Source organism: Bufo gargarizans, chromosome 3 (genome assembly GCF_014858855.1).
Source record: "Bufo gargarizans isolate SCDJY-AF-19 chromosome 3, ASM1485885v1, whole genome shotgun sequence".
NCBI lineage: Eukaryota > Metazoa > Chordata > Amphibia > Anura > Bufonidae > Bufo > Bufo gargarizans.
In genome coordinates, this window is record NC_058082.1 from 204,110,014 (window position 1) to 204,133,036 (window position 23,023).

The 23,023-nt window shown below is 41.8% G+C and overlaps 1 protein-coding gene across 1 annotated transcript in view; it reads left to right on the forward strand.

Annotated features, from left to right (window-relative positions):
• Nucleotides 1-23,023, forward strand: part of ATP10A (ATPase phospholipid transporting 10A (putative)) — a 143,540-nt gene that overhangs the window by 86,275 nt on the left and 34,242 nt on the right. Inside the window, exons 3-7 of the mRNA XM_044285217.1 lie at nucleotides 7,970-8,055; nucleotides 11,179-11,285; nucleotides 14,615-14,746; nucleotides 18,979-19,109; nucleotides 20,066-20,318. Of these exons, the coding sequence (XP_044141152.1) occupies nucleotides 7,970-8,055; nucleotides 11,179-11,285; nucleotides 14,615-14,746; nucleotides 18,979-19,109; nucleotides 20,066-20,318 (709 nt within the window). The remainder of the gene's footprint in view (nucleotides 1-7,969; nucleotides 8,056-11,178; nucleotides 11,286-14,614; nucleotides 14,747-18,978; nucleotides 19,110-20,065; nucleotides 20,319-23,023) is intronic.

Below are 23,023 nucleotides of genomic sequence, written 5' to 3' on the forward strand. Positions count from 1 at the left end.
TACCCAGCGTTACCCTTTGTTTTAGGCTTGGAAACCCCTCAGTGTGACAGATATACAATAACCGTGAAAGCAGATGATTTTTGACAAGATAACCTTTTCATTCTCACTGTGTGCTTGTAGAGTTACAGTGGATATAAAAAGTCTACACACCCCTGTTAAAATGTCAGGTTTCTGTGGTATAAAAAAATGAGACAAAGATAAATAATTTCAGAACTTTTTCCACCTTTTTTAATGTGACCTATAAACTGTACAACTCAATTGGAAAACAAACTGAAATCTTTTAGGTAAAAGATAAAATATGGTTGCATAAGTGTGCACACCCTTAAACTAATACTTTGTTGAAGCACTCAGTCTTTTTGGGTATGAGTCTATCAGCATGGCACATTTTGACTTGGCAATATTTGCCCACTCTTCTTTGCAAAAACACTCCAAATCTGTCAGATTGCGAGGGCATCTCCTGTGCACAGCCATCTTCAGATCATCCCACAGATTTTCAATCGGATTCAGGTCTGGGCTCTGGCTGGGCCATTCCAAAACTTTAATCTTCTTCTGGTGAAGCCATTCCTTTGTTGATTTGGATGTATGCTTTGTGTCGTTGTCATGCTGAAAGATGAAGTTCCTCTTCATGTTCAGCTTTCTAGCAGAAGCCTGAAGGTTTTGTGCCAATATTGACTGGTTTTTGGAACTGTTCATAATTCCCTCTAGCTTAACCACTTCAGCCCCGCTAGGTGAAACCCCCTTCATGACCAGAGCACTTTTTACACTTCGGCACTACACTACTTTCACCGTTTATCGCTCGGTCATACAACTTACCACCCAAATGAATTTTACCTCCTTTTCTTCTCACTAATGGAGCTTTCATTTGGTGGTATTTTATTGCTGCTGACATTTTTACTTTTTTTGTTATTAATCAAAATGTAACGATTTTTTTGCAAAAAAATGACATTTTTAACTTTCAGCTGTAAAATTTTGCAAAAAAAACGACATCCATATATAAATTTTTCGCCAAATTTATTGTTCTACATGTCTTTGATAAAAAAAAAAATGTTTGGGCAAAAAAAAAAATGGTTTGGGTAAAAGTTATAGCATTTACAAACTATGGTACAAAAATGTGAATTTCCGCTTTTTGAAACAGCTCTGACTTTCTGAGCACCTGTCATGATTCCTGAGGTTCTACAATGCCCAAACAGTAGAAAACCCCCACAAATGACCCCATTTCGGAAAGTAGACACCCTAAGGTATTCGCTGATGGGCATAGTGAGTTCATAGAACTTTTTATTTTTTGTCACAAGTTAGCGGAAAATGATGATGATTTTATTTTTTATTTTTTTTCTTACAAAGTCTCATATTCCACTAACTTGCGACAAAAAATAAAAAATTCTAGGAACTCGCCATGCCCCTCACGGAATACCTTGGGGTGTCTTCTTTCCAAAATGGGGTCACTTGTGGGGTAGTTATACTGCCCTGGCAATTTAGGGGCCGAAATGTGTGAGAAGTACCTTGCAATCAAAATGTGTAAAAAATGGCCTGCAAAATCTGAAAGGTGCACTTTGGAATATGTGCCCCTTTGCCCACCTTGGCAGCAAAAAAGTGTGACACATCTGGTATCGCCGTACTCAGGAGAAGTTGGGGAATGTGTTTTGGGGTGTCATTTTACATATACCCATGCTGGATGAGAGAAATATCTTGGCAAAAGACAACTTTTCCCATTTTTTTATACAAAGTTGGCATTTGACCAAGATATTTTTCTCACCCAGCATGGGTATATGTAAAATGACACCCCAAAACACATTCCCCAACTTCTCCTGAGTACGGCGATACCAGGTGTGTCACACTTTTTTGCTGCCAAGGTGGGCAAAGGGGCACATATTCCAAAGTGCACCTTTTGGATTTCACCGGTCATTTTTTACACATTTTGATTGCAAAGTTCTTCTCACACATTTGGGCCCCTAAATTGCCAGGGCAGTATAACTACGCCACAAGTGACCCCATTTTGGAAAGAAGACACCCCAAGGTATTCCGTGAGGGGCATGGCGAGTTCCTAGAATCTTTTATTTTTTGTCGCAAGTTAGTGGAATATGAGACTTTGTAAGGAAAAAAGAAAAAAAAAGAAAAATCATCATTTTCCGCTAACTTGTGACAAAAAATAAAAAATTCTAGGAACTCGCCGTGCCCCTCATGGAATACCTTGGGGTGTCTTCTTTCCAAAATGGGGTCACTTGTGGCATAGTTATACTGCCCTGGCAATTTAGGGGCCCAAATGTGTGAGAAGTACCTTGCAATCAAAATCTGTAAAAAATGGCCTGTGAAATCCGAAAGGTGCACTTTGGAATATGTGCCCCTTTGCCCACCTTGGCTGCAAAAAAGTGTCACACATCTGGTATTGCCGTGCTCAGGAGAAGTTGGGGAATGTGTTTTGGGGTGCCATTTTACATATAACCATGCTGGGTGAGAGAAATATCTTGGCAAAAGACAACTTTTCCTATTTTTTTATACAAAGTTGGCATTTGACCAAGATATTTTTCTCACCCAGCATGGGTATATGTAAAATGACACCCCAAAACACATTCCCCAACTTCTCCTGAGTACGGCGATACCAGATGTGTAACACTTTTTTGCTGCCAAGGTGGGCAAAGGGGCACATATTCCAAAGTGCACCTTTTGGATTTCACCGGTCATTTTTTACACATTTTGATTGCAAAGTTCTTCTCACACATTTGGGCCCCTAAATTGCCAGGGCAGTATAACTACGCCACAAGTGACCCCATTTTGGAAAGAAGACACCCCAAGGTATTCCGTGAGGGGCATGGCGAGTTCCTAGAATCTTTTATTTTTTGTCGCAAGTTAGTGGAATATGAGACTTTGTAAGGAAAAAAGAAAAAAAAAGAAAAATCATCATTTTCCGCTAACTTGTGACAAAAAATAAAAAATTCTAGGAACTCGCCGTGCCCCTCACGAAATACCTTGGGGTGTATTCTTTCCAAAATGGGGTCACTTGTGGCATAGTTATACTGCCCTGGCAATTTAGGGGCCCAAATGTGTGAGAAGTACCTTGCAATCAAAATCTGTAAAAAATGGCCTGTGAAATCCGAAAGGTGCACTTTGGAATATGTGCCCCTTTGCCCACCTTGGCTGCAAAAAAGTGTCACACATCTGGTATCGCCGTACTCAGGAGAAGTTGGGGAATGTGTTTTGGGGTGCCATTTTACATATACCCATGCTGGGTGAGAGAAATATCTTGGCAAAAGACAACTTTTCCTATTTTTTTATACAAAGTTGGCATTTGACCAAGATATTTTTCTCACCCAGCATGGGTATATGTAAAATGACACCCCAAAACACATTCCCCAGCTTCTCCTGAGTACGGCGATACCAGATGTGTGACACTTTTTTGCAGCCTAGATGCGCAAAGGGGCCCAAATTCCTTTTAGGAGGGCATTTTTAGACATTTGGATCCCAGACTTCTTCTCACACTTTCGGGCCCCTAAAAAGCCAGGGCAGTATAAATACCCCACATGTGACCCCACTTTGGAAAGAAGACACCCCAAGGTATTCAATGAGGGGCCTGACGAGTTCCTAGAATTTTTTATTTTTTTTGCATAAGTTAGCGGAAATTGATTTTTTTTTTTTGTTTTTTTCTCACAAAGTCTCACTTTCCGCTAACTTAAAACAAAAATTTCAATCTTTCATGGACTCAATATGCCCCTCAGCGAATACCTTGGGGTGTCTTCTTTCCGAAATGGGGTCACATGTGGGGTATTTATACTGCCCTGGCTTTTTAGGGGCCCTAAAGCGTGAGAAGAAGTCTGGAATATAAATGTCTAAAAATGTTTACGCATTTGGATTCCGTGAGGGGTATGGTGAGTCATGTGAGATTTTATTTTTTGACACAAGTTAGTAGAATATGAGACTTAGTAAGAAAAACAAAAACAAACAAAAAATTTCCGCTAACTTGTGCCAAAAAAAATGTCTGAATGGAGCCTTACAGGGGGGGGGTGGATCAATGACAGGGGGGGGTGGATCAATGACAGGGGGGGGTGGATCAATGACAGGGGGGGGTGGATCAATGACAGGGGGGGTGATCAATGACAGGGGGGTGATCAATGACAGGGGGGTAATCACCCATATAGACTCCCGGATCACCCCCCTGTCATTGATCACCCCCCTGGTAAGGCTCCATTCAGACGTCCGTATAATTTTTACGGATCCATGGATCGGATCCGCAAAACACATGCGGACGTCTGAATGGAGCCTTAAAGGGGGGTTATCAATGACAGGGGGTGATCAGGGTGATCACCCCCCTGTCACTGATCACCCCCCCTGTAAGGCTCCATTCAGACGTCCGCATGATTTTTACGGATCCGATCCATGGATCCGTAAAAATCATGCGGACGTCTGAATGGAGCCTTACAGGGGGGTTATCAATGACAGGGGGTGATCAGGGTGATCACCCCCCTGTCACTGATCACCCCCCCTGTAAGGCTCCAATCAGACGTCCGCATGATTTTTACGGATCCATGGATACATGGATCGGATCCGTAAAAATCATGCGGACGTCTGAATGGAGCCTTACAGGGGGGTGATCAATGACAGGGGGTGATCAGGGAGTGTATATGGGTGATCACCCGCCTGTCATTGATCACCCCCCGGTAAGGCTCCATTCAGACGTCCGTATGCTTTTTGCGGATCCGATCCATGTATCCGTGGATCCGTAAAAATCATACGGACGTCTGAACGGAGCCTGACAGGGCGGTGATCAATGACAGGGCGGTGATCAATGACAGGGCGGTGATCAATGACAGGGCGGTGATCAATGACAGGGCGGTGATCAATGACAGGGCGGTGATCAATGACAGGGGGGTGATCAGGGAGTTTATATGGGGTGATCATGGGTGATCAGGGTTTTATAAGGGGTTAATAAGTGACGGGGGGTGTAGTGTAGTGTAGTGTGGTGTTTGGTGCGACTGTACTGACCTACCTGAGTCCTCTGGTGGTCGATCCTAACAAAAGGGACCACCAGAGGACCAGGTAGGAGGTATATTAGACGCTGTTATGAAAACAGCGTCTAATATACCTGTTAGGGGTTAAAAAATTCGGATCTCCAGCCTGCCAGCGAGCGATCGCCGCTGGCAGGCTGGAGATCCACTCGCTTACCTTCCGTTCCTGTGAGCGCGCGCGCCTGTGCGCGCGCGTTCACAGGAAATCTCGCGAGAAGACGCGTATATGCGTCCAGGAGGAATAAAGCAACCACCTCCCGGACGCATATACGCGTACAGCGGTCGGGAGGTGGTTAAAACTCGTCTACACCAGTGAAGAAAAATGGCTGGGTTGTTATGGAAACCTGTAGTAAAACTGTATGTGGAGGCTGAAGGACCTACAAGCTTCTATTGGCAAAAGCATTTTTGGGGAATATCTCGAATGGTACGTCCTAGAGAGCTGAGACCTGCTCTAAAACCTTCCTGGACACCTGATGTACCTGTGTGCCAAATTTTGTGATTGTAAATGCGACTTCCTTTAGTGGAGAGACACACACACGCGCACACACATACACTCAGCTTTATATATTAGATCTTGTGGTGTCTTGTATCTCGATCACGAATCCCCCACGTCCGTGTTTCGGCCTAGTTAGAAGCTACCGCGGGTTGGTTTCTCACCCTATATAATCCCGTTAGCGGACCAGGCTTATATCAAACGAGAAGCTGGTGGCAGATACCTGGGCTGAGACGGCGCTGTTTTCACTGCAGCAGTGAAAAGTCTCTCTCAGCTTGTTGCCTCTCTGTGCCCGCGTGGAAAGGAGGTGTCTGTGTAAACTGTACCAAGCTGACCTTACATGCTCCTTCAGGAGGGTGCAACGTCATGTCTTGGTAACCAGGGACCTTACTGCGTCTCATGAGCTCAACATAGTTGACGTCAAGTGGGCGAGAGGATTGGAACTAATGATTTAGAATGGAGTCCTTTGGGTTTAATTCATGCCACCCGGCATTGCATTGTACAAAATAATGCAATATGGGGCGCTTTTTTGTTCCACATTTTTGATGGAATCTTTGGGTAGGTTCACACCTCCGTTTTAACTGATCCGGCAGACCACCAAGACAACCTGCAAAGCCAGCCCGATACTGCCATTAACTGCCAGACTAAATTGACTATAATGGATCCGGCCACTTTCGGGCATGAGTGCCAGGTTTCAGCCAGACAAAAACTAATGCATGCAGTGATTATTATTTTTTATTTTTTGGGAAGGCAGACAGATCCCATTATAGTCAATGCGGTCTGGCGGTGAACGGCAGATTCCAGCGTGATCGGTTAAAAGGAACCTACCCTTGGTGAAATGCATTCCTAAATCCTACAAGTTATGTTAATACATTATTTGACTCTTGTGTCATGATCAAATAGTAGGAATTTAAACTGGATTAACCAAAATGGTGAAGTTACTGGGAAGAGTGTTTTGGAAAATAGTGTGACAAATGTTGGCAGGGATGTTTTGCGTTCCATGGGAAAGTCTTTGCAGAGTAAATCCCAGGGTACGGGTTTAGTGTCCTACCAGCCGTATCAGCATTTTGTATTCTACTTGTTAGTAAAATGAGCAGTTACTCTGAGAATCAGATAAACTCCCACCTTGTGGAGACGCTAGGGTGACTTTGCTAACGTCAGCAGCAATTGGAACTATTGCCTCCATATTTCAGATAGCTTTGCCTGTATGAAATGTGACACGACTGTCATTTGAAATAGTCCGTACAGTACAAATAATATAATAGGTTGCACTTTATTGCCCTAATTTGTATGGAATACCATATTGGTATTACAAATAGGCACAGAAATGAGTGATATAAACTATTAGATTAGTATAAAGGCTTGTGGTCAGACCTCAGTTCATTTTAACAATGCCAGAATGGTAAAGCATATGGAGCTCCAGCTTTGTATATTAATATTCTTACTCGGTCTTTAGTCCTCATCAATGTAAGATGTTACTAGTATGGTATGGTGTAGTGTACAGTAGAAAAGGACTATATAAAAAAGCCACACATCCCTAATATTTAAAATGTAATAATCTTTAGGGTCCATTCGCGGATCCGCAAAACACGGACAGCGGTCATGTGCGTTCTGCATTTTGCGGACCGCACATGTCCGGCACTATAATATAAATTCCTTTTCTTGTCAGTGTCTGCGGACAAGAATAGGACATGTTCTATTTTTTTTCCGGGGCCGCGGACCGGAAGGGCAGATGCGGACAACACACTGTGTGCTGTCCGCATCTTTTGCAGCTCCCTCACGCTGATATTGGGGGGCCGTTTGTTCTTTGTGGTAGCCTCAAACTGCAGATCAGACACACCAAGAATATGATCATGTGCAACGTAGTGTCAGGCAATTGTTTTTAGGAGGCGTACCTTATTAGTGTTAATCAGCATCTCCTATCCTACATTGTGATGAGCAACATAGTAATGTTCAACCACCTGAGCGGATCCACGTGATGCGTCTGCTCAGGCGCTGTCACACAGTTGGCTATTACTAACCTTTATTCTGTGGCTTTTGGCATCACCCACATACTCGTAGCGAGCAAATTGACCCATTGTAGAAATTTGTATGAGAAGAATATGAATAAGCGATAAAAGCTTCCGGAAGGTAAATGCATGTCTTGTGTTTCTGAGAAAATTACCGTTCGTTCATCTAGGAGCTGACTACGTGAGTTTGCTGTATTTGTAGATGATTGTTACTTTTTTACTGTGGAATTTGGGAAGACTAGAACAAAAGTGGCATTTCCTGCTGCCCGTCTCTATTTCAGGTCCTCTTGTTTACATAGTGTTCAAATAGAGAAACCCAGACATCAGAACGTACAGGAGCCTAAAAATAAGATCTGCTCGGAAGGAAGCCAGCTCGCTCTTCTACGATTAATGGAGCCCTGGTCCTCCATGCTTCTGTTTTCACACATCATTTGCCTGCTGAACATCTGCGTGTTCTGCTTTTGTTTCAGGAATCCGAGTTTGATCCTATGAAGTTTAACAGTGTTATTGAATGTGAGAAACCAAATAATGATTTGAGCAGATTTCGTGGTTACATGTGAGTATCTTTTTTTTTAAAAGAATATGTGAGATTTTCCATCCATAATGCACAATATATTTTGTTGCCTTCCAAAATCTCTTTAGGGTATGTCCTTATTGTCCACATCACGAGTAGCTTCATTGTGAAGTGGGTGTGCCCCATTATTTGACACTGTGCACCAAAATTTCTCCAGGAACTAGCAGTGAGGAAAAACATAGTCTAAGGGCTCATTCAGACTGCCGTAGTCCGATACCGGCCCGTGTGCGTTACGTATTTTGCAGACCGCACATGATTAGCACTCTGATAGAAAATGCCTATTCTCGTCCGCAAATGCAGACAAGAATAGGACATGCTCTATGTTTTTTGCTGGACTGCAGAACGGAACTTCCGATGCGGACAGTACACAGTGTGCTGTCTGCATCTTTTGCTGCCTCATTTAAATGAATGGGTCGGAACCTGTTCTGCAAAACTGCAGAACGAATGCTGACCCATTCAGACAGTGGTCTGAATGAGCCCTGAGGGCTCATGCACATGACCGTTGTTGGCCGGTGCCCTTTAATAGCAGGTTCACAATATACAGGCACCAGCCATTTGTTCACCACATCACGGATGCAGACCCATTCACTTGAATGGGTCTGGAAGGTGCAGTGCAGAACAGAGGCACCGAACCCCATAGAAGCACTACGGAGTGCTTTAGTGAGTTATCTGTTCAGGCCTCCACACCGCCAAAAAATAGAAAAAACACAAGTTGAATGGGTGTGCACCAGCCACACAGATGGTGCCTGTGCATTTGTGGTCCCCAATACATGGAACGGGCATGAGCCCTAAGGCTGGCGTCGCATTACAATTTTTTATTTTTATATATTTTTTTAAACCATTGCATATTTTACAATAAACAAGAAAAAGACAGGCACTGATTTATCAACTGGACAGTTTGTAGTTTTACCTTTTTAAAATGTGTCTATTTGTGCAAACAGTCGGTGAGACAAATTTATAAAATGTACTCGTTTAATCTAGCCAGGCAAACTCTGACAGTCTGAAGCGTTCCTTCCCGACAATCGCCTGCTAGTCATCGGGGGACATGGCTGCTATTACATGCAGAGTGATCACTATTGCCATTGCTTTTCCCCTTACTAACTCGTTTGCCGGCAGTAGACTGTGATTAGACCCCATGATCTACTGCCAGTAAACTATGATTTTTGTGTGCGCACAAACGATCGAATTACCCGATGAACAGGTATTTTGCTCATTCATGGTGTAATCGGTGGTACATTTACACCATCAGATCATCGCTAACGAGCGTGCCTATCGGGATCATGAAAAGGGCAATTTACTTTTCACCTGCTACAGCTAAGGCTACTTTCACACTAGCGTTTTTATTTTCCGGCATAGAGTTCCGTCCTAGGGGCTCGATACCGGAAAATAACTGATCAGGATTATCCCTATGCATTCTGAATGGAGAGTAATCCGTTCAGGATGTCTTCAGTTCAGTCATTTTGACTGATCAAGCAAAAGATAAAACCTCTGCATGCTACGGTTTGATCGTTGGCGGAAAAAATTGAAGACTTGCCGGATCCGGACTTTTTTTCTCATAGGAATGTATTAGTGCCGGATCCGGCATTCCAAATACCGGAATGCCGGATCCGTCCTTCCAGTCTGCGCAGACTGAAAGAAAGGTGAAAAAAAATAAATGTCGGATCCGTTTTGCCAGATGACACCGAAAAGGCGGATCCAGCATTTCAATGCATTTTTTTGACCAGGCATTTTTAAGACTGATCAGGATCCTGATCAGTCTTACTAATGCCATCAGTTGGCATACGTTTTGCCGGAACTGCTTGCCGGATCACTCTGCTGCAAGTGTGAAAGTAGCTTAAGACAGGTCAGGAGTGGAGAGCGGCTGAGACAATTTTTTGAGACCATCCCCATGATAAATAAGACCAAAAACCATTGAACGCCGCAGGAAATCTCACAAACAGCTGATTTCTGAAAGTGACTTTAGCAGGAGTAAAAAAAAATAACATTGGTCTGTTGCAGACTATTGATATATTTGTAACTAAATGGACAGAAAAGTCACCATTTACTCCAAAATAAAGACAAAACCAGTGGGAGAACTGTCAAACTGTGCCAGATTTATCAGTCTAAAAAGTAAACGCTATTGGTAAATTGGCCCAATATGTTTTGTATGCCCAATGCAGAAGGATGAGATTCCTAACAATGTCTTCCACCCCATCCAAGATGCATCAAATCTTTATGATGGACAGATTGTCCTGAGAAATATATCCTCTAGAACAATTGCGTGGGGAGGGGTGACTTTTAGCGTGGTGCTAGGACCAACACAAGCTAACAGTATTGTTGGAAAGTAGATATGTTTGTAATTACGCCCACCATCCACATATATAGCAATGCTAGTTCCTGGAAAAGTTTTATGGATCTGCAGAAAATCAAGACTGAACTTTGGATGACTTGGCTGAACAGAGATTAGAAGTGTGAAAAACTCATATCAAAACAAACTAATAGCGTCTGATTAGCAGTTCATGTGAATTAAAGGGGTTGTCTCACTTCAGCAGTGGCATTTATCATGTAGAGGAAGGTACTACAAGGCACTAATGTATTGGCATTATCCATATTGCCTCCTTTGCTGGCTGGATTCATTTTTCCATCACATTATACTCTGCTCGTTTCCATGGTTACGTTGTCGTTAGAGACAGATGAGCCCGTTGCTCATAGAGGCTCATTTGCATATATTTCAACATAATTTTTCTCAGCAATGCGGGCACATATGAACCTGAGAGCAACACAGGTGCCTTCAGCTGCCAAGCACACATGTAACAGGTCAGCCAGTTTCATAGGTACAGATCTGCTGACAGAATCCCTTTAAGGCACGTCTTGTTTCCTTAAAGGAAACAAGAATAGGGACGTTTTATGGTAAACACTGCAATCAGGAGGCAAAGGGACAGTGTAACTTGTTTTTTCTGCTTAGTATTGTATTATTTTCTGATTTATGTATACCCGCCATTGGTGCAAACTTTTATAGCAAAGTCAAATGTCTGTAACGGAAGATGGATACCGATGTCTCCAGCTAGATAACTCTGCCACATCAGTTTGCTGTTTTGTTTAAAAGCTGACTTTCTTTTTCTGCAGGATCCATAAAAATGGGAAGAAATCTGGTCTTTACAAGGAGAATCTTCTGTTAAGAGGATGTACACTTAGAAACACAGAAGTTGTCTCTGGAATAGTTGTCTATGCAGGTACTGATTTCTTCCAATGTTTCCACTAGTTAAATGTGGTAATCTATGTAGTCATCCAGATAAAATACTTAATGGTGTTTTGCACAACTCAGTAGTACAAGTGATTATAAGAAACTTTGTAATATATCTCATCCCTAATAATGCCTTTTTCTCCATATAGCTACCTATTTCTTCTCACCAAGCCCCTTTCCATAGTCGTCTACTAAAAGCGCATATAGTAGAAGACGTAAAGGCTCATATACATTATATCAGTGGGATATAAATCACGAAAGAGCTTCTCCGGTAATGATTTAAAATGGCCACCACAACCTTTCCCAGAATGTAAACAGGACTGGTTGCCATTTATTGCAGAACTGCTTGGGGGGTGGGGGTGCATGGGACTCACTACAGACTACACTGCTCTACCATAGCGGGTAATGATGGGATCCTGTCTACCATATGCCATCATGGCTGAGCAGCCTGAAAGGTAGCTTACCAACATGTGGTATAATCAAGTGCCAGAGTGTAGTGATTCCCTTCACCCTCCCTAGGCAACTCTGAAAATTACGGCAACCAGTCCTGCCTACATTCTGGAACAGGTTACTGGTGGCCATTGGAAATCAGTCCCTGAGAAGTCCTTTGATGTTGTCTGTAGTCTTGTAGTATGTATTGCACTTCTTGGACCATAAACTTTGGATTAAGTAAGCAGGCTGACGTCTTAAGTGCCATTTTTGTTTGTCTCTTGTAATTGTGTATATTCCATTTGTATGCAGTGGTCGCAGTTGAAGTTGCAGGGTTTTGATTCTGAAAATACAGATGAGTCAAATATAATAAAGCGCTGGAGCTAACGGTGGCCACACATCTTCAATATCTGTGGGCTAAACACTTGTTCAGCATACTCCACTATACAATTGCCTTGTAAGCTTGGTACAGCCATGCATGCATGTGTTCTCAATGGAGAGAGCCACCGCAAGACATCTGAATGGTGGCTTGTCTTCTGTGAGAACAAATAGGATTGAGCATGTTGAAATATAGCATGTCAGACCCATATTTTCCCCCAACATCTGCTGCTGGGGGAGAGTCAGCACAACCCTTCACACCTAAGCTAGTCAGCTGTTCTCACTGAAATCATCAGGTTCAGCAGGCTTTTCTCTTAACTGGAGTCTTAGGCTACTTTCACATCTGCGCTTTCCCTTTCCGCTATTGAGATCCGTCATAGGATCTTAATAGCGGAGGAAAACGCTTCAGTTTTGTCCCCATTCATTGTCAAATGAGCTGAAGGGAACGGAGTGCACCAGAATGCAGTCCGTTCTGTTTCATTGTGTTCCCACGATGCACACAAGTGCTGCAAGCAGCGTTTTTGAGTGCGTCTTGCAAGGTGGATCCATCATGACACACAAGGTAAGTCAATGGTGACGGATCCGTTTTCTCTGACACAAAGGAAAACTGATCCGTCCCCAATTAACTTACAATGTTTTTATAGACTGATCCGGCATGGCTTTTTTTAAAAGATAATACAGCCAAATCTGTTTATAAGGGATGCGGATGGTTGTATTATCATGACTGAAGCATTTTTGCTGATCCATGACGGATCCAGCAAATACGCTGGTGTGAAAGTAGCCTTAAATGGGTTTTCTGATAATTGCTTTTTATGTAATGCCCACAGCCTGCCTCCTGAAACAGAAAAGGCATACTTGCCTGCCCCTCGTCGCTCCAGTCCTCCACACTGGCTCCTGCCTATCAATGTTCTGGTCCCAGAGTGTTTGCATCCAACGTTCCATGGGCATAATCACTTGCTCTGCTGCAGCCAATGACTGGCTTCAGTGGTGTTTGTTGCTAGTGGCCACGTCACTGCTAAAGCCTGCTGCAGCAGATCTTCTGACCATGCCTATGCAGCACCGATTTGTAAATGCCCCAGGGACCAGAACACGGACGCATCGGGGGTAAGTGCAGACAACTAGAACAGCGGGGAACAGGCAAGTATGAATTTTCTATTTCAGGAGGCAGGCTGCGGGCATTGGATAAAAACTAATTATTCCACGACAACCCTCTTCATCGCTGTTCTCATACAGCTAAAATATACGGTGTATTCCAGCATGTCAAACGTCAGTTTTTTTGTGTGACGTGCAGAAAAAACGCACCACCTTCTCATTTGAATAATTTTTTTTTAATTTTTTTTTTACGTAGCTGATTTCACGTATGTTTGACGTGGAATCTTACTACATTTGAGCACATTTTTGCTGACACGATTTCCTCTATCCTGTGTTTTGGCCTAGTGAACATAGCCTGATGGCACATATTTGTATATACTTAATTGTGATATAGTCCGAGCACTCACATACGGGCATATGGAACGAATATCATAAATATGAATAAAAGCATTTACTAAACACCAGAATACGATACAATATAAAAGCTGGAAGCAAAATGAACAGAAGCAAAAAATAAAACTCAGATAATGAAACTCCGATTAGGGCTGCTTGGTTGGAGATGTACTCTCTATAGAGTGCTTGTGCTTGAAAGTGTGTATTTCCTAGGAGAATAAAACGTCCTGAAGACGATGAATAAAGTCAATACAACTTCAAACGGGCTAATGCATATAAAACACAAATTGACTCTGAAGAAACCTGCCAGTCAGAAGGACCCACAGCAATAGTTAAATCCAAACAAAGTGCGGTATTGGTAACCCACACGCCGAGGCGTCCCACGACTGTGTGAGACCGACACTACTTGTTACCTGTCCTGAGGTCTTGTTGGTCTCACACAGCCGTGGAGCGCCTCGGCGTGTGGGTTACCAATACCGCACCACATTTACTGAACTTTGTTTGGATTTAACTATTGCTGTGGGTCCTTCTGACTGGCAGGTTTCTTCAGAGTCAATTTGTGCACATCCGTGGTGTTTTTATATGCATTAGCCCGTTTGAAGTTGTATTGACTTTATTCATCGTCTTCAGGACGTTTTATTCTCCTAGGAAATACACACTTTCAAGCACTCTATATAGAGTATATCTCCAACCAAGCCCCCCTAATCAGAGTTTTTATTATCTGAGTGTTTTATTTTTTTGCTTCTGTTCATTTTGCTTCCAGCTTTTATATTGTATAGTATTCTGGTGTTTATTAAATGTTTTTATTCATATTTATGATATTGTTCCATATGCCCGTATGTGAGTGCTCGGACTATATCACAATTGAGTATTTTTATCTCTTGTTGACTAGGCGGGTCAATTCAGTTCTTGTAGCACCACTGCATGATTTAGGCTGGGTGAGCTTCAATATATAAATATTTTCCATATTTGTATAAGTCTTTTTCATAAGCTGGGTCTTAGGTATATAATTATTATGTCTTGTAGGCCATGAAACCAAAGCTTTATTAAACAACAACGGACCTCGTTATAAACGTAGTAAGCTGGAAAGGCAGATGAATACAGACGTCTGCTGGTGTGTGCTGATACTGCTAGTTATGTGCCTGCTTTCTGCCATCGGTAAGAATTGCTAATCTAACAATGTGTTCAATATGCAACGGAAAAGTCCACTTTGGATCCACGGCAAAAAACGCATTTATTACATACATGTTTTACTGCAGAAATTGTGGGTTTTACCCTCTCCATTGCATAGGGCAAGATCCACAGCATTAGTCGACGTGTTGCAGATTTCAAATCCACACCACAGGTCAATTTACACCGCTTTTTTTTTTTTTTTTACGTGGCGTGTGGATGAGATTTCTTTAAAATCTCCTCCTCTTTTCTTCTACCTTACAAGTCTGCTGATTAGCTGCGCGGAAATCTGCGACTGTAAATCTAGTTTGTACCCACCACAGGTGAACGTACCCCATAGCTTTATCTTTGTCTCTTTTTTTCCTTTTGCGTTGGTGTTTGTAATCTCCTCAAAATGGCAGTGATTTTTTGAAAATGTTAGGATATTGGGCGAAATTCTTAGCAAAATGTTGGAATAATGGAAATGACCCTCGAGTGGATTTGTACATTCCAGTCTTGTGGCGTTTACCAGAATGTTGGGCAAATTGTGACAACAGTCTGGTGTAAATACACCATAGGACCAAAGTTGTTTTCTGCAGTCTATGGTAGTAGCAGAGCACTGAAAGATGTGTTAAATCAGAGATTTATAAAAATAATCATTTGCAGGGTTATTGTATGCTTGTCATGGGCACATTCTGTTGTAAATCAAAGTATTATAAAAAAAAATCATGACATAATTTCCTCGGATGGAAATGTGAGTAGGACCTACTCCGGGCATTGAGCAGTTAGGGTACATGCACACGTTCAGGATTCATATGCGGAGAATCCGCACTGAAATCCGAAGGTGTTCACAGGCAATTCTGTGTGGTCAATCCGCGTCAATTGGTGCTGATTTGCGTGCGGATTTGGTGTGGATTCCCTGCAATTTTACTAAGTGAATGAAGAAAATCCGGTCAGGAAAAATAAAATAAATTGACATGCTGCGGATTTTAAAATCTGCACCGCAGATCAAAATCCACACGGAAAAAATTCTCATAGAATACAATGTACATGACCTACGGTGTGGATTTTCCGAACGCAAATCCACGCGGAAAATCCGCATGCAATCCTGATCGTGCGCATTTAGCCCTAAAGTGACTAGCACGTTCATTATTGACCACTGACACAGTAGCCTCTCTGTTAGGGATTTCTGTGATTTGCTTTGTTATTTCTATTATTGCAGCAGCTAAACATTTCTATACTGATCACGTTGTGTTATGGCAGTCACTAGCACATTGCCTCAGCCTGGAGGAACGTACATGTAGACAGTAGCTTTTACATCATGCATTCACTATTATTAAGCTGAAGTACGTCTATATTAGGCATATTTCGGGCACAGATTGTGGCAGAACAACTAGTTGGGCCGCAGTCTTCAACTCACCAGCTCTTAAAAATAAAATAAAAAAAAAGTTGGCGGGGATGTATTTTCTACGGCTGTTCCAGGCAACTCTTTATAACAACTCTTCATAACTCCGGCAGATCCACCGCCAGCCTTGGGGTTTGAGACCGGCGTCTAAAACGTCGGTCTTAATAAATGTGCCCCAATATCTTCATTAAAGTAACCTTCCAATTGATACAAACAATCAGAAGGCTGGAATCGCACACATGCAGTTTTTTGATGCAGTGTTTTTTAGCCAAATCTAGCAGTGAATGTTGCAGGAAGGAGACCTAGAAGTATTTCCTTTATACGTCCCATGAACTTTTAAATCCACATATAGTTTTGGTTCAGAAAAATTGTGCCCAAAAATGCATGTGCCATTGCAGCCTAAAGGCTGAGGTTACAGTGACACTGGTCGCGCCATGATCACTAACATTCAGTGTAGCACCGATCCCATAGAAATGAATAGGGTCGCACACTGCTTGCACACCTGCGACCTCATTCATTTCTGTGCGATCAGCGCTACACTGAGATACCCCTGTGATCCTGGCCGCTGCGACTGTCACTTGACCAATGTAGCCGTACCCTTATTCACAACTGCGTGTTCGTTTTGCAGACACAAAACCTTGCATCATTTGTCCATAAACGCAAAAGTCCAGGTTTAGGACATTTCAACATGGTTGATCCGTTTTTCACATCTACAAAAAGCAGTGACCATTTGTAATTTTTATTTTTATTTTTTATATTTTTTTTTTATATACAAACTTTATAAATTTTCTGTACAATGGCTGGATGGCATCCATGAGTTGTCCATACTTTACATGGAACCATAAGGCGCTTGTTATGATCACAAAATAGACCAAACTGGTGCATGCTTCCATATTTTTCCTGTGGACCAACGATCAGCAGAAGAACACGGGCAGCCGAATAAACATTTAGAACGCAATGGATCAGTGTCCTGTCCGTGGCTGTGAATCCCTGACATGTACACTAGAAGTTGGCATCCCCTGTCTGTGTTGTGTTGTGTGACCATGCTATGATCGTGTGTTGGCTGGCACTTCTCATGGGCATGGTCCTGTCTGATAAATGAAGTCATCAGTACAGCTTTGTTTCTCATAAACACATTACACCCTGTCCTGACATGTTTCACCATTCAAGTATCACATTATTTAATTCGTTTTTTGTCTTTTTTTTAATAGCAAATACCTTCCTGTCTGTATGATTTAGTGCAACATTAAATTCCTTTATATTTTTGGGAACATATTTCTAAATACAATAAATATATATATATATATATATATATATATATATATGCGAAACACTTTAACAGTATAGAATTTAAAGGGAATCTGTCACCGGAAAAGTCAGTGTTGAATGTCTTGTAGGGCTAGCTAAATATAATAATGGTATATTTCACCTAGTAATCTGCTGCTGCTTTGTGGAGAAAAAGTACTTTTAATCCATATGCAAATGAGATGTTAAATGCACCCAAGCAACTCTATGCACAGTTGTCTTTCCTGCTTCCTCTGCCAGCCTCTCCTTCTTGATTGATGGGGTCAGGTTCTTGCATAGTCCTCTTATTTGGAAAGGGAGGAACTGGCAGAGAAGCAGGAGGAGCAAGGCTGCACAGAGTTGCTGGAGCCTGCCCTCGTTGCACTTAAAGGGGTTGTCACTTCAGCAAATAGCATTTCTCATGTAGAAAAAGTTAAAGGGGTTATCCCGCTGGGCCCCTCCCCCGTAATATCCCCACACCACCGCTGCTGCTTCTCCCTGCACACGCCAATGGCAGTCTCACATAGTAAATTGCTTGTTTCCATGGAATTTGTAATTTTCCATCACATTATACGCTGCTCGTTTTCCATGGTTATGACCACCCTGTAATTCATCAGTGGTGGTCGTGCTTGCACACTATTGGAAAAAGCACAGGCCTATGTGTGCTCCCACTGTTTCAACCACCTGCGAGGCCTGTGCTTTTTCCTATAGTGTGCTAGCAGGACCACCACTGATGAATTACAGGGTGGTCATAACCATGGAAACGAGCAGTGTATAATGTGATGGAAAAATGAATCAAGGTGTCTGTGCCTGCACACTATAGGAAAAAGCGCCGACCTAAGGGCTCATGCACACGTCCGTGGTGTGTTGCGGGTCCGCAACACACCAGCCCGTCACCCCCATAGAAATACCTATTCTTGTCCACAAGCTGCAGACAAGAATAGGACATGTTCTATCTTTTGCGGCGTTGCGGACCTAAAGATCGGGGCTGCGCACCGCAAATGCGGATGCGGACAGCACACTGTTTGCTGTCCGCATCCATTCAGTCCCCATAGAGAATGAATGGGTCCACACCCGTTCCGCAAAATTGCGGAACGGATGCGGACCCATTCTGCGGACGTGTGAATGGAGCCTAAGTGTGCTCCTATCGTCCTGACTACCACACAGGCCAGTGCTTTTTTTCTACAGTGTGCAAGCACGGCCACAGATTCTGGACTGCAGGGTGGTCGTAACCATGGAAACGAGCAGTGTATAATGTGATGGAAAAATAAGTCTAGCCAGCAAAGGAGGCAATATGGACAATCGCAATACATTAGTAAGTGTCTTGTATTAAATTTCTCTACATGATAAATGCCCCTTGCTGAAGTGGGACAACCCTTTTAACACATCATCCTATGCATGCACATGTATGGCTGATGATATAATAATCACATAAGCAGATTTATGCATTGGACCAGTTAATATTTCCTTACTATTTTTATACTAGAGGATATTTTGAGGATTCCATACCCTTCAAATGCAAACCATGATAACATTATATAATCTCTTTTAGGTCATGCACTTTGGGTATGGCAGTATGGAGAAAAAAGACCAGTTTTCGATGTCCTGGGGAACGATGGGAATTATGTGAAGCCACTTCTATCTGCAGTATATTTATTTTTTACCATGATCATTGTTTTACAGGTAACAATTTAAATTTTTAATTATCCGAAGGGCAGATGGCAAACAAGCAATTCACTGCTTTGGATTTTTGTTATATTTATACGCTTTTGACAAACTTTATATCTATCTATATCTATTTATATGTGTGTGTGTGTGTGTATATATGTATGTATGTATGTGTATGTATGTATGTATGTATATATATATATATATATATATATATATATATATATATATATATATACACATACATACTCACCTAAAGAATTATTAGGAACACCTGTTCTATTTCTCATTAATGTGATTATCTACCAATCACATGGCAGTTGCTTCAATGCATGTAGGGTTGTGGTCCTGGTCAAGACAATCTCCTGAACTCCAAACTGAATGTCAGAATGGGAAAGAAAGGTGATTTAAGCAATTTTGAGAGTGGCATGGTTGTGGGTGCCAGACGGGCACATCCCTATGGGCTTAATCCTACCATACATGCCACTTTTGGCCCACTCAGTATTTCTTAGCTTGTGCAACACCATTTGCTGGAGCGTTGGGCATTAGCACATTTCAGATTGAATGTTTGTCCCTGATAATATGTAGGTGGGCTATATCCACGAGAAAAACAAAATAGTTGCTCATGCATGCTGCAAGGAGGACCTCAAAACCTTTAGGAAGAAATGGAAATGTATCTGCGATATTATGAAGGGAAACTCTGATGCAGGCAGACTCTACATTTTGACGTGATGTCTGTGCAGACATGAGTCAAGCAAAGACTGCCAGAAACTGCAAAGTGAAAAATAATGTCAATGTAGTTACTTGTATACGAGTGGAAATCATATGCAGGCTAAGTACAAAATAAGTAAGGCACAGTTCTGCAAACCATGAGTTGATATGCAGCTATTACTTTTATTGTAGCTTTCAGTGGCTCCTGGTAAATGCTGCTATTTTATACAACCATACATTACTACTTTTGTCTTAAACAGGTGCTCATTCCAGTGTCTCTTTATGTTTCCATTGAAATTGTTAAAATCTGCCAAGTATATTTTATTCACCAAGATAAGGACTTATATGATGAAGAAACAGACTCTCGTCTTCAGTGTCGAGCTTTGAACATCACTGAGGATTTGGGTCAGATACAGTACATCTTCTCAGACAAAACTGGAACACTAACTGAGAATAAAATGGTATTTAGAAGATGCACGGTCTCTGGAATAGAGTATTCCCATGATGCCAATGGTGAGTCCTGTTTTACTGTATGTATATGAAACAGGTTGATGGGAGTCTTTACTATGTTTGTACAGTTTAGCAAAATGTGATATCACTGTTATGTATACAGTCCCCTACCACGGCTGCTTCCATCAGTCCTGTGGACCTTTAACCAGCCTGTTTTGGGCCTTACTATACCTATTTATTTTTTCCGTCTATATGGCTTTTATGTGGGCTTGTTTTTCCGGGCCAAGTTGTAGTTTTTAATGGTGCCATTTTGGGGTACACAACTTTCTGATTAACTTTTATTAACTCTTTCTGGGAGGAAGATGGGGAAAAAACATCAACTGCCACAGCTTTTTTAAGTTATAAGTTTTACGGTGTTAATTTTTCTGTAAAAAATAACATTAGTACATTAATAACAACGTCAGTACGATTACAGTGATACCAAATACATATAAGAACAAAATGGACTGGGTTTTTATGTTCTATCCGATATTTTATTATTCTTAGTTTACCCCCCATTTGGTTAGTACTAGGTATATCTAATAAATTCAGTATTGGTCGAGATATCAGAGAGTGCCCAGTCTATTTTGTTCTTATTGCCATTTAATTGAGTAGATAGGGTGAACCTACTCTACTGAGAGCACCTCATATGATCTCTGGTTCCTCCTGTGCATCACAATGTTTTTATATTTTTTACCAAATACATATTTTAATTTTTATTTTTTTACATTTTACAACTTTTTTTTTGCAAAAAAATAAGAAAATGTTTTTGCATTGCCGCTTCCCAAGACCTATAACTTTTATTTTTATTCCCTATGGAGTTATCTGAGGGCTTGATTTTTGCAGGACAACTTGTATTTTTCATTGGTATCATTTGGAGTAAATGGCGCTTTTTAATTGCTGCTTGTTACTTTTTTTCGGTGGCAACTAAGAATAAATTAGCAATTATTTATATTTTATTTTTTGTTACGGTGTTCACCGCACGGGATAATTTACATGATATTTATGTAGTCCGGGTCGTTACGGACGCGGCAATACCAAACACATGGGAAAGATTTTATTTTTTTGCGTACATTTTTTTATTTTTATTTTTTTTACCACTTAATAGTCCCACAAGGGGACTGTAACAGACTGCTTTTAAAATGCAATGCACTATCCCTATAGTGCATTGAATTTTAATGGCAATGCTATTCTAACATTGACCAGCAGGCTGCGCCAGAGAGGCGCAGCCTCCTGGAAATTACCTGAGGCTGGTCTAGGGCCTACATCAGACCCCAGGCAGCATTCACACACATCGGCACTCCACGATCGCATTTGCGGGGTGCTGATGCGAGACAGAGGGAGTCCGCTCCCTCTGCCAGCACTTTACATGCGGCGGGTGCCATGGCACCCGCCGCATATAAAGTGTTAACAGCCTGGATCCGAGCAAGGCTGCGGCTCTCATGGGAGACTGGGCCACCATCAAAAAGCGGCGGCCCAGCCTAAAGCCCCCCTAGTGACTGCTGTAAAAAACACTTATGGGTGGTCACTAAGGGGTTAATGGAGCTACAGGCACATGACGAATTGACAATCCATTCAAATTCCTCCTAACATAGGTTGTGTGGTGCAGAAGAGACTTGGCAGCCCTATTCTACTGATCCAATGTGTTTAAAGCGTACCCTGTGTACATGGTTTTCTGGCCATTATATGACTTGTATCTGGCATTTTTAGCAGCTTTCGTGTGTACATGCTAAATGTCTAGTTTGCAGTTCTCCCAGACATGGTGGATGGAGACTAGCTACTGTCCACTGTACAAACAGAAAGTAGAAGAGAGTCTGCTCCCTAACCTTCTCATCTTCTTAGCTATTTAGCTGCAGCAGTCTTTGTTGTCTCTCCTGTAGTCCTGTCTCACCCGACTCCTGCTCACACTAAACCCCCTCACCTGTTCATATTAACATTTGTAATATTATCCTTCAGTGAACCTGATCCATTCTGGATGGATTTAAAGCCTATTTTGAAGAGAAAAACAATTGGTGTCGGGTGGGGTTGGGGGTTGGAAAAGTAAACACCTCATAACATGAGAACTAGACGTTAGTGTCTGATACAGTTGAAACCAGAAGTTTACATACACTATATAAAAAGACACATATATATGCATGTTTTTCTAAATATCTGACATGAAATCAGAATAAACCTTTCCTGTTGTTGGTCAATTAGGACCATAATTATTATTTGCCAAATGCCAGAATAATAAAAAAGATGGAATGTTTTAAGTCATTTTTAATACTTTTTGCAAAGTCAAAAGTTTACATAAATTTCGTTAATATTTGGTACCATTGCCCTTAAACTGTATGACTTGGGTCAAACATTTTGGATATCATTCCACAAGCTTCTCACAATAGTTGGTCGGAATTTGGTGTAACTGAGACATGCTTGTTGGTCGCCTTGCTCACACTTGCCTTTTTAGTTTTGTCCATAAATTTTCAATAGGATTGAGATCAGGGCTTTGTGATGGCCAGTCAAAAACATTGACTTTATGCTTAAGCCACTTTGTAACCAGTTTGGCAGTATGGTTTGGGTCATTGTCCATTTGGAAAACCAATTTCCGCCCAAGCTTTAACTTCCTGGCTGATATCTTGAGATGTTGCTTCAGTATTTCCACATAATCTTCTTTCCTCATGATGCCATCTATTTTGTGAAGTGCACCAGTCCCTCCTGCAGCAAAACAACCCCACAACATGATGCTGCCG